Source organism: Aythya marila (assembly GCF_965140915.1).
Source record: "Aythya marila genome assembly, chromosome: 1".
Taxonomy (NCBI): Eukaryota; Metazoa; Chordata; class Aves; order Anseriformes; family Anatidae; genus Aythya; species Aythya marila.
The window spans coordinates 119,257,384-119,270,400 of NC_139042.1; the positions used below are offsets into that span (position 1 = coordinate 119,257,384).

The following is a 13,017-nucleotide window of genomic DNA, read 5'->3' on the forward strand; positions in this document are numbered from 1 at the left end:
CTGACCTTCCTTCTTTCCATACTAGCTTTCTTTACTGTACCACCTCCACACACGTGTTTTTAACCAGCTTTCTCTCTCTGTTTTTAAAAACTGTGGAACCACCTCTCTAAATCTTCTTTAAAAGAAAATCTTAGAAGAGTAGAAATGAGGCTTCCCCTCTCTCTCCTGACTTGATTGTCAATTTTCTGCACTGCTTCAACATCTCACGTCAATAAATTCACAAGGACTGTGATAATTAGCTGTGGGTTTTAGAGGATTAGTCATTTGGGCTGTCTCTCATTAAATACAGAGAGCATCTCAGCTTTGATACACGGCTCTCTTCTCAGGCATATTGTACAATTCATATACCAACAAAGAGAAAATTAGATCTCTTTATTTTGTAAAGCAAAATTTCCAACCCAAGAGCAAAGGAACTACACCTGAGAAGACCTTTAGCACTCCTAAATGCACAGCTGTACAGAGATCTAGACTTCTTGGACAGTCCTTGAAACAAAGCAGTTATCTCATATAAACACCAAAGACACTGAAGCAGTCCTTCACAAACATAGGTTCTGGAATGCAGATGTGATTCTCGTCAATAAAATAAGTGAAATTGAAGCTGAAATTACAACCACTGCAGACAGTTAGAAATGGAACAAAGTTCTGAATTTTCAAAGTATAGTTGATAGCAGTATTAAAGGCAAGAAAGTAACATCCTTTCAAATGCTTTTGGATTTGATAAAAAGCCACTAGATATCCAAAACAAATCCTTTCCAGGCCTTCCAGCAATCTGGAGTGCCAAAGTCAACTCAGAAAATTTTGGCATTAGGTGAATATTTTTCCCCAACTTGAGGTGAAGATCTACTAACCCGAGAAGTCACACTTGAATCAGATGTAAAAACAGAATCATAGAATCATTTAGGTTGGAAAAGACCTTGGCAGAATCCTCTCTAATCTTTATAAAATAAAACAATCTTATACATCAGGCATCTGAAGTAACTGGAATACTTCATCTGTATAAATTAGGGTTTTAAAACTAGAACTACTCCTTTTGCTTGCTTTGGCTTGTCCAACCAAGTCAGGTTAACCACTGGGTATCTAGTAACATCAGCACCACAATCTAGTCCTGGAGCCCAAGCATGAGATTAAAGCAACCCAACAAATTCCCTAAGACTGTGGCATTGCTTCTGTAATGCTGAGACCTCACTGCCAAAGCAACCCAGGCTAAAAGGAGCCTGAGACTAGGCAACATGTTTGAGAGGATAAGACTATGGAAGATTCATGGCCACAGAATATGATGATATGATGCAGTGAAGAGGCTCCTCTGTCAGTAGGAAAGCCAAGAAATAAGCCTCCATACCAAAAAGTAACTTGACAGTTCCAGGTTAAATGAATACATTTCTTCATTGTCGTTTTTTCTAAAGAAATTCATCATCCCTCTTTTACACTCCAGATAAATAAAATGAGAAATAGAAGCTGGGAGTGAGAAAGGGTGCTGGCAGAAGTCGCAAGGAAAGCGGCAAAGTTACTGCACAACGTTTGAGCTTGTTGGGTCTTTCTGGTTAAAAGACATGAAGTAGCTGTAGGAGTTCTGTTGCAGGAAGGCAGTTCCAGAACATCTAGTTTCCCAGAAAGCTCCAATATTTAGTACCCAGAAGCAGTGATTACTGAAGCGCATATATGAAGAGGCTATGCTAAAAAGACCTATCTTTGCTCATACCTCCGTTTTTGTAAAGGTATTTCATAGCAGGGATTAGCTCAGTGTTGTAAGGAAAGCATCAGTCACTAGATGGTAAGACTTTTAATCCTTAAAAAAAAAAAAAAAAAAAAAAAAAAGGCATCTTCCTGCTGAAATACTGGAAAATGTGGCTTTTTTGCATAAAAAGAGCCATCTGAGAGTTATCCTGGATTGATTCAGTTTTGAGTTTGGTGAAGCACTAACAGTCCACAAGAGAAAGGCTCGTTTGTAACTAAATCTGAATTGACACAGTCTGTCCTTCAATGGCTCTTCCCACAACCACTTCAATTTCCTTTCAAAAAAATGTATTCAGCATTTAATCAACTATCCTCCCTCCCGTAAAATGGCAGAAATATCCACATCAGTGAATCAGTTTACATACCAACACTTCCAAGGATTCAAGCTGCTTCACCTTCATTTCAGTTTTCATTTGTTCGTGCTGAGGGACTCTGTAATCAGTGGCAGTCTTCAGCTTATAACACCCCATGTTTTCCCGTGCTTCTTTAATGGCCTGAACATCTTCGGGGTTTTCATAGTCATCACTAGGCTTGCTCTTGTATCTGGTAGGTACAAAACGAAGATGAACTTTAAGACAGAAAACATTCAGATGGGGACAGAAAGCATACAGTATAAAACAGGGTCACTTCATACCTTCTGATGCATGCAGAAAGGCTCAGGAGGATCAAGAAAGAATCACATACCTCTTTCAGAAAACAGTGACTACTTTGGAAAGGATATCTTTGCACATTTGAAAGAAAAATTCAGACATTTCCCTCCTTCCCCCCCAAAAAAAAACCAACACACTAGTAGGTAATGGCCTTCATGTGTAACTAACTTAACCCACAGCTCTTGCAGCATCTGGTATATCTGGTGCTGGTAGGGTTAACTGAAGAGGCTGACTGTGATGGTCTAGGTGTCCCTAAATCATGATTGATTTAGATACCCTCTTAATCCCTATATGAAGATGCAGCCACGTAGCTGAATTCAAGTTGTTTAATGTTTTAGAAGAACCATGGAAATTAAAAGATTTCAATTGTCTCTTGAGACCCTAAGGTACACAGAGCCTCATGTATTTTAAATTTCACCCATTAGGAATATAAGAAACTAGGCAGAGATTTGATAGTGCCATATAACAGCTAAATAGCATCGTTTGACCTCAGACAAGATGCAGAACTAAAAGGACACAGAGTCCAATTAAGACTCACAGTTCTTCCCACTCCGCTTTCCTCTTCATTATCTTAGCTTTCACCTTGTTGGATTTCTCAGCAATTCTTCTGATTTGCTTACGTCTGTTTTCTATAAAACGTGCTGTTGGCTTTTGGACCTCTGATTTCACCTTTTCGGCCTCCTCCTCAAAAACTCTAGCATCTGAACAAAAAAATAACCATGTGAAAATGTAAATACCATGCAACACAGTACAATCTCAACTACTGGAAACTCCCTGGGACAGCTTTTGTAAAGCTGGTGTCCACCAGGATAGTTCCACTGTAGCGGATGTTCTGAACATATTCATGCTCTTTGAATCAGCTCTTAGTCGAGTTCTACCCACAGTGTTGACAGATGATTGCTGACATTGCATTAAATGTGGAAAACTACGTATGTATGTTATAATGTATGTAGGTACTAAAAAACAACAGTTATATTTCTTTACCCATACCAGGAGGAATTATCATTTCTTTAGCCTGGACTCAGGAAAACAAAGTGAGATGAAAGACAAAAGCATATTACTGGGAATCTGTAAAAGGCCATCATTAACCCTATGCTTACGCTTTGCCTCTTTGATGGTCTCCTTTTTTTCCATCTTTTTCCATGCCCGCTTAAGTACTGTCTTCCTCCAAGATGGATGTTCCTTATCTTGGCGGTACTTCTCAGAGAGTGTTAGAAGTCTGTAGGTGGAAATCTGATGATTGCTTTGAATCGCATGAACAACAACAGTGTCAAATTCCAGTGAGGACCGAAACCTGAAGAGGTAAATTAGACAAAACTGTCTGGTGTCAGTAGGTGCAAGCTACCATTTTTCCTTCAACAAAAGGACCCGAGTAAAGCAGTTTACTTATTACATACGCAATTGTTACATACAAATACAGTAACTACGTAAGAGCACGATGACATCTGACACCATCTATTGACTTTTATCTGATGTAGGAATACAGACGCTCAAGAATAAATACAGTAACACTGCTCCCAATATCAAAACTTATACCAGGTTCTACATGAGAGTATCTTTCATTTTCCATGAAGGGCTGCTTAAAAATATGTTCATTCAATTCTCCTTTCCAGTTGTACACTCTGTTTTTGTACACTCTGTGTACAACTGTGACTAAATGGGTTTTGTTATTGTGTATTATTTCTATTGTGCATTTATTTTTATGAATTCATCTTTTGCTATAAGAAGAGCAACCAAAAACGCACTGCTTTGTGCTTTAACTTGCGTTCTTGAGGAAGTTAATTTCATAACTTTAAACTGTATAGAGAATATTGTGTTAACAATGACACAAAAGTATTTGACAGACATGCAGCGTACTTGAAAAATGGGAGTTTGTTTCATAGGTTGCACTTCAAAGCTCCAATAAGAATTCCTGGTTCTTACTGACATTTACTGGCAAAACGCAAGCAAACTTATTCTCCTCCCAACAACAACAACAACAACAACAACAAAAAAGACCACTTTTCTTCTTAAAGAAGTAAATCAGAATTAAGCTGCTTCCTTGATAAGAACATCTGAATTTTGACTAAGGATTCAAAAGAAGCACACCCAAAAATCAATGTATACTCTTGTGTATGTTTCAAATCAAATAAGGGCATAATCATAAGAGAAGAATATAAATGTTTATTATATGAGTGGAAAAAATATATATTTTTCCTTGTGGTAGGTACAAATCAGTAAATAATAAGCCCCGTGCAAGGTCAGTGGGAGACGTAGAAGAAAAGAGGTACTTACCAATTTCGTAGTTTCTGCAGTCCAATCAAGTTTTTCTCATGCTCCCAAGCTAGTTCCTTTTCCACTAACTGGATTTTCTGTGCTGTCTGCCTATTCAGATCCTCAAAGATCCTATGGTCCATCTCGTACTGCTGCAGAAGCACAGAAGACCCAGCATCACACTATCTTATCTGCTAAGTTTTGCTAAGAAATATTTTGGACCTGATGCCAGCATTTCATGCACATTGGCACAATTATTTATTTCAGGAGCTATTCAGATCTCCACAGAGAATCACTTTTTTTTCCCCACCATATGCTTCTTAAATGGCACAAATCATCAGCTATGGTTTAGAAATCTTGCAAAATTACACAGTCAAGTGCATTAACCCATAGCACTAGACATCTTTGGCCCCAACACATAGGGCAGCACCATTTTAGAAGGTACCTCTTATGGTAAATGATTTATGAAAAACAAACATACGTCTCTGTGCAGCTGCATGTGCTTTGGCAATTCCTGATTCTTCTGAAGCAGAAGAAGAAACTCTTCTCTCAGAGCAGTTAACTCCTCTCTTTTCTTGCTTTTTTTGTCTTCAGCTTCCTTCATGATCCGTTCATACTCCTCTTTCTGCTTGACTTCCTCAATGCTGAAAATGCAAGTAGGAAATTGTATTATCCCAATGGAATAGAGGAAAGATTAAAGTTTATGTAACCTTCTAGATTTCCTTGATGGGCTTAAACTTCCAGTGAACTCAGCGGCCCTGAAGGTAACTTTGGAAGATGCCACTTACTGTATATTTATACAGCCCTAACATAATGGGACTTTGACCTCCACTTTGTGTTGTCTCTGTAGTCTCAAGTTAAATAAGTCTCACAGTACCATATTTGAATTAGTTCCACAGAAAAGTAGAAGAAATGGAAAGGAAGTCTGACAAAACTTTGTGTGTAATGAGGAAATAATCCAAATTCAGTGTGATCACCTCTTCTCTTAAAAAGAAAAAGGAGGTATGTGGTCTGAAGAAAGAGCTTTCAACAGTTGGACATCTCTTTCATCATTACCCAAGCATCTCTTACTTGTAGGCATTGGGATCCTCAATGTCTTCAGCAGCTTTCTCCATCTCAAGACCACTCTGGAATAAAAATGTCTTGTCTTTAAACAAGCAATAATAGTTTCAACAGACAATAAAGCTTTTACAAACATTAAGGCAGAGTTTCCATTGCCTCTCAGAAAAACAAAAGAACCCTTCACGATCAATATTGCTCTACTGGTCTTAAATACCAGGCTTTGATGTTTCAAGAACAAGAAACAATTAAGTTGGCTTACATGTAAAAGAACAAAAAGAAGAAAAAAAAGAACAAAAAAATGAAGCTGAGTTCTTGGGGACAGAGAACAGAAATTCTATAATCTCCTCATCAACATTAACCCCTAAATCACTGCTTGTCCCAACTTCACTCTGTCCCATAACATCTTTGATTCTCCATCCCACAGACCCAATTCTCTTGCCTCTTCTAACTGCCAGACTGACAAGAGACATCATATCCCGGGCTAATTCCAAGTTACACGTGTAATCCATCTGGTTTGCTTCTGCTGACTGTGTAATGGGTTCACAATTATTAGCTGTGAGGAATGACAGATGGATGGACAGTGCAGTCATACAAGCCTCATTTCCTTAGGAAATCATGCTCTAAGACAAGAGGGGGGTCTATCACCCTACAGTGAATACAGTGGTACTAAATTGATCTGTAATTTAACTCAATTAGTTTCAGAGGACTTGTATTTGATTCTCTAGGAATCTCATTAAGTTTAATGATGATGGAATTTTTAAAATCTTCCACATGACTTAAAACTAGAATAGATACTTAATGAAGATTTACTTTGATAAGGAAAAAACTCTATTAGGGTGGTCATTAAGCAGCGTTCCTAGCCTGCACAATAGCAATTAACTGTAAAGATCTTTATATAGGGCTACTTACATATTCAAAATGATATAACTGTATGTATGCTTTATAATTGTATGTTAATTACTACTTGTAATACAGGAGCTAGCAAGGCTCTGATACCACAGGTTTCCATCATTCACTTAGTTTAAAAAAATACTTTGGAGTCCACTCCTGGTGTTATATATTCTTGTGATACTGGAATTGCAACTAGCCTTGAACAATTTAACCAAATTACTAAAATCCCAATTTCCTCTGTCTCCCTCACTATGCATCTTTCAAAAACTAGCTACTGACTGATATTAAAAATATTTAAAAGTTGCATCTATTTTATCTTGACACTTTAAAATTTTAACTGTACCAAATGTATAACCAATACAGATTTCATTGCACATGACAGTACTTCTTTACTCAACAGATCTCATTACTTTTTTCAAGTTAGATATGTTTCATTGTACAACACTGAAACAGTATCATCATCATGCTACGCAATTTTGCGAATTTAAAAAAATCCAACTTATGAATTGTACAATAAATGGTACCAAAAGCATTGAGAAACTATACATTTGGTATTCTCCAATGTTATTTCTAGAATCCCCATCAAGAGCAGAATCATACTCTACTGGAATAAAATCAAAGACAGGTATTAATTTTGCCAAATCCTTGTGGTATTTCCATCCTAGGTATGCCTATGATTATACATTTGAGTGAGAAAAAGATAGTACAACATGATATATGAACCACACATACTATGTGTATTTGGAGAAAAACACAAAACATTGAGAAGGAGCAATGCAGTTATTGCAAAATATACCTTAATAAACAAGCAATATAACTCTTCTCCCAAATCGTTTGGGAAACCTCAGCTTTTGCTATAAAAGATCTATGATGCCAATTAATTGAACCGGATTTTGGCCATATGCTGTAGTTTCATAGCAAACAGACCTAGTTCAGTGAAAGAAGGTAGCACAGTATGTATGTATTCAGAGTTGTTCTATAATCAGAATTATAATTCTCCATATGATAGAAACAAGAGTTTGGGAGATCTTCATTTAGTGACTTACCCTAGGAGAGGGGATTTTGGCTTTCAGCTCTTTGTGAACATCCTCTGGAGACAAGATGTTGAAGGTAAAAATGTTTCCATCTTCACCACAGGTAATCAGAAACCTATCATCATAACTAGAACAGATCCCCCGGATCTGGCCATAATCATTGTCGTGTACATTGAAGGACCAGTATTCCTTCAGGGTATTTGCTGAGAGGTCTTTATCTTGAAGAGCATAAACACGCAGTGCTCCATTCTGCATCCCACAGAACATCAATAGTCTGCTGGTACTGTCAAATAAGCAACCAGAAACAATAATAGAAAGTAACTCGCAACAAGTAAGGCCACAACTCAAAACACAATGCTTCTAAAGAAGAGCTAATCTAGCTGAATAAATGTAGACTTTCCAACTTTTGCTTTGTGTGTGCAAAGTATTTGGACCATTTAAAGTATGTGTGGTACTACTGCAGCCTTTTTCCCAGCTGTTTGCTCAGTAATGTTCTAGCATCTACTGGCTATCGCGGAACTGGACTCAGCCCTCAATTGGACAGTGTAGAAGACACCAAGTTTAGAGATAAAAAAAAAAAAAAAAACAGTTTTCCCTCCCCAGTCCTCATCTACTAGGGATGGTGGCCAACTGGAATGCAGCCAGCTGTAGATTAAAGTCTGAACTAAACCTGCCTCCTTAGAATCAGCTCATGCCTGGTCTTACAGGAAACACTGGGAGACTGAAATTAGCTCACTCGTTTCATTTGTGCAGTTCACAGAATGTCCTGGGAAGCCTCTACTCTTTAGACAAGAGAGAAAGACTGATCACTCCATGTTCTCCTCAAGGACTAATTGTGTCCCCTCTTTGCTAGCTAGCAAAGAGAACCAGTGGTCTGGTGATCATAATTTGCAATCCAATTAAAAGGATAGTGGAGACTTCTAATGGTTCTTCTGGAGATCTTCAAGCTAGGATGTGTGAGCCTTAATCAATACTTAATTAGAAATCACACATTTTCATCTTGAAGGGCTTTTAAAGATATTCTGTCAGATACACTGTCCAATTGCGTTCATTATGAATTTTAAGTGAAACTCGGTGCCTGAGGAACCATGGAGAGTACCTGCGTACTAGAACTGACCCACAATTAAAAAGGGACAAAGCAGTGTACCCTTCTCCTTTCCAAGTTCAGTATCATCAAGCTTTGTAACAAAGCTATCTGTTACACTAAACTGTTTTACCAGAATGAGATCCGGTGGATGGGATTGTTGTCAGTATCCTCAATAGGAATAACTTCAAAGGGTTCATCTTGCCTTTGTTCAGGGTCCTCTTGGTGCTGATTTGAGGAGAATGCACAATGATAGAGGAATCCTGAGTCATATCCACCCTGAAGAGAAGGACCATAAAGAAATGTTGACAGAAGAACAAAGATGCAGCTGACCAGGTAAATGCAATCTTCTAAATAATTTTTCCTTTCTTAAGGATCTACTGTGGGATAAGAAATGTTACTTCCAAACAACTAGAGATCTTATTTACCCATAGAGAAAATCTATAATGATCACTAGCAATACAACCCATCCTACCAATATGTTAAATTCTACCTTCTGCTAGTGAGGGGGTAGGTTAGCCTTTGTGCCCAATTCAGGCATCACAAAGAATAGTACCTATTAGAAATTTACTGAGCAATCTGAGCTGGAGTGGCACTACTGATTTAATTCAAAAACATCACTGAAAACATCAGCTATGACAGGAAATCCATGTCCTAGAGATGGCAGGTTTCAAATGAGTTTTCTAAGATACCCAGATGTGAGGGGAAGGTTGCCACATCTTGCGATCCCATCAATATGAAATAAAAATTGATTTACCAAGGAAAGCCAAAATTTCCCTGGTGCTGAATAAAAACCACAGAGAATGGGACTGGGCTCCTCTGGTATGTAGAGAGGTGGCAATGGCTCTTCTTCAGGTTCCTCTTCAGGTTCTTCTTCTATGTCCTTTCCCATCTCCTGTTGCTGCTTTATCCATTCAAGCCTTGCTTTCTCCTTCTCCTGCTTTTTTTTCTCTCTCAGTGCAATCTCCTCTTCCAGCTGTTAAAACAAATAGTGAAACACAGAGACATGAAACTGACTGGAGGAGCCTAATAAATGCAATCCAAGAAGGTCCTGGCATTATATACACAGAATATCCAAAGAAATCTCTTTTCCTTCAACTAATTTCAGTGCTTCACCATCCTTACTGTTAAATAGCTTTCCTTTCATTTTATATAAAACATCCTTGTTGCAACTTATTAATTATTGCTCTATTCCCAAATGGGAAAAAAAAAAAAGTAGGGGGACAATTAATATTCTTTCTCTCTGTAGAACCCTTTTCTATTTTTTAAAAGAATTACAGTGTCTCCCAACAATGTTACCTGATTTGGACCAAAAAGCTAGTTCTTATTCAGAAATACATAAATCTCAATATCGAATGTTTGTTTTTCACATAAAAAACAATGCCCCTCTTAAGTTATAGCAGCATAAAAAAGTCAGAAATATATAACTGCCAAAAATAAAAAAGATTTCATGGTTGCCTTAAGAGAGACCACATAGGTGTTTTATGACTGCTCAAAGGAATTTCCTACAGGGCTACCATCAACCACAAGAAACATACTTTTTCTGAAAATTACCAAAATGAAGATATTTTAAAAACTAATGTGCTAACTTCACTTTCACTAACATTATCTTCTAATTCCAATAGAAATACATGTCATGCTGACAGTTTTCTACTTGAATCAACAAACAGTAACTCGTAAATCCAAATGTTGTAACACAACCACAGATGGACTCTATCTTGCCTTCCTCTCTAAGAAGCTTAGCAAAAATCATATGCTTTAATACAGGGAGTAGAATTTTTTTAGATAGTTTTGTCCTCTGAACATGAAATTCCTCCACAGGAGAGTGCTTTACCTTGATTCGGGATTTAATGCTATAAAAATGAAAGTACTGTGTTGGCAGGTTTTTGATTTGGTAGGTGGATGCTGTATCCTGTTCCTCAGGGACAGGAGCAGGAACCTGGAGAACAAAGCCATTCTCACAAAGGATGAGCAGCATGCTCTCCACCTGTACAAAAACACATAAAATACAAGTATGGGGCAGGTGTACAAATGGAATTGGGAGAAAGGGAAAAAAGTCAGTAGATGAACAGGCACAAAACCAAACTCCAGCCAGGCAGCATTAACTCTTAATTGTGGTGTCATTTAAGTGGACACTTTTAAATGGACACTAGAAATCGCTGAGCCTTTCCTATCCTGTGTATCTCAGGCAAAGTTAAGGAAATTGAAGTCCTTGCCATTATACAAAACAGCTATCATTCTGACACCATCTAGCAAGGAAGCATCACAATGGTATTTTGGGAGTTTGGTTAAATTGAAGGCTAGATCTGACCCATAAGTTAGGAGGTGAGATTTTATTTTGGTAATTGCTTGAAAATTTGTATTTTTCTATACTATCCAAAACCCTTAATACCTTCAAGACTGGGCTGGGAATCTTGCCAGATGCTATTTACCTTTCAGTTTGTTTGTTTGGGTTTTTTAAATTTCTGCTACCTGTCAGGTCCCTTAAAATACCAAGTAAGGAAGAATAGCCAAGGTGAAGGTAATAATTTTTCAGCGTTTTGAGATTTTAAAAGGCAACTCTTTATGTAGTTTCAATTTTCATAAGCTATCTGGAGAACAGAGAGAGTCTTATTTATCTGAACCGTCACTAAAAATGTGCAGAGGGGGTATATTAGAGTTGCTATGGAAACCTTAGCTAGGAATTATATGGTTCTTGTATAAAATTTCAGCCTCACAAACACATTCATTAGATTTATAGTCTTTAATTACCATGGTGCTCATTTTAAAGAGGGAAAAAAAAATACTTAGATGCGTTAATCATGTTTAGCCAGTGTTCATATCCAGCAGTGGAGACCTAATACTGATAAACACAATTACTAAGAGGAATCTGAAAAAATCAAACACACATTGTGTGATTTTTAGTAGTAGGGAGTATCTTGTCCTCAAGGAAAGGACCCAAAATGTAAATGTCAGACCAAGATCTGTCATTTTTATAGTAAGACAGAGTTCATATCAGCAAGAGTTCTTTTGCAGCACAGTTTTTATCTGTTCTCACAAACAAGTAATAGCTACAGTTTGCTGTTGCACACCATTTTAATGCATCCTGGTGGCCACTTTGTCAGTATTAAATACAAATAACTATCTCCCTTCTAAATAAGATTACTGGACTGAAAAAAAATCACAAGTTACACTAACCTCATCAGACTTTTAAAATAAGTATTAGCAAGAATCTATTTGAATAATTTTGAACAACTTCAAATAGAGAACACAAGTTCTGAGAAGTACCCAAAAGTTTTCTGAAAGCTTTGTCTGCAATTGCCTGTTTTAACATCAGCAAGAGGCATAGGCAAAAATACTCAAGTAATGCTTTTGAGGAAAAAAAGGAAAGAAAAAAGAAAGACATTCCAAAAGTTAAGGCACCTGTCAGCTCAAGGCAGCGACTCAAAACAGTGACCGAAATTCTGTGGTTTACATGTTTCTGCTCTTGATTATCCAAAGTCCAAACTATGTCCAAATTAACTGAATCAGACATACAGCTACACACAATCTATCTGTCATTCTGAAGCAGCATGCAAAACAAAGCAACAAAACATCTTTTGCAGTGTCTATAGAGAACATGGCTAGAGTGATAGATCTTTGTTTTCAATGGAAATTCTTTTCAAAATGACATTCTGACACTGTAGGAAAGGAAAAAAACAAACATGTGTTACTCACATGAGAAGGTGGAGACCACTGTAATGCCTGCACAGGCCCAGGAACGTGGATAAATCCAATTGGCTCATACTTGTCTTCAACAGCAAAAAAGAAAACTGTTTTGTCTTTACTCTGATGAAGAAGAGAGAAAAGAAAAAGAGATGATGACTGAATGAAAGCTGACCAAAAAACCTGTAGTACTGCATGAAACACATACTTCAGATGTTTTGTGGTTAGACACGAGGACCTACAAGTGCCTTGGAACTTAGAATTGGATTTCCATACTGATTACAGTGGGAGAGGGAATAAAAATCCTGCTCATCTTCCTCCAGGGCCCTGACTGCACTCATAGGCTTTAACCACTGTGATGTGCCTCTGCTGGTATCTCCATCTATGCATGTTCTGCCCATTGCCCCAGGAGCTCACCTAAACCTTGGGCCCAGGTCTTCAGCCCTGGCATGAACTATGTCATAGGCATGCCTGTTTCCAGCCCGGTATCCTGCTCTTCCCAAGCAATACTCTGGATTTCCTCCTTTGATTTCTTACGTGTCTTGTTACTTTGCCTTTGACTCATGATTGCTGGACTGTTGGTGGAAGTGTTTGCTGTCACCAGCCCTGCTCTGCTCACCTAGCT

The 13,017-nt window shown here is 37.8% G+C and overlaps 1 protein-coding gene across 1 annotated transcript in view; it reads right to left on the reverse strand.

Moving 5' to 3' along the window:
- Positions 1 to 13,017, reverse strand: part of CFAP44 (cilia and flagella associated protein 44) — a gene marked incomplete at both ends in the record, with an annotated part of 43,827 nt that overhangs the window by 12,277 nt on the left and 18,533 nt on the right. The window contains 11 exons of the mRNA XM_082751459.1: positions 2,100 to 2,277; positions 2,923 to 3,085; positions 3,485 to 3,678; positions 4,659 to 4,789; positions 5,119 to 5,281; positions 5,709 to 5,764; positions 7,637 to 7,907; positions 8,842 to 8,987; positions 9,466 to 9,684; positions 10,543 to 10,695; positions 12,405 to 12,515. Of these exons, the coding sequence (XP_082607585.1) occupies positions 2,100 to 2,277; positions 2,923 to 3,085; positions 3,485 to 3,678; positions 4,659 to 4,789; positions 5,119 to 5,281; positions 5,709 to 5,764; positions 7,637 to 7,907; positions 8,842 to 8,987; positions 9,466 to 9,684; positions 10,543 to 10,695; positions 12,405 to 12,515 (1,785 nt within the window). The remainder of the gene's footprint in view (positions 1 to 2,099; positions 2,278 to 2,922; positions 3,086 to 3,484; positions 3,679 to 4,658; positions 4,790 to 5,118; positions 5,282 to 5,708; positions 5,765 to 7,636; positions 7,908 to 8,841; positions 8,988 to 9,465; positions 9,685 to 10,542; positions 10,696 to 12,404; positions 12,516 to 13,017) is intronic.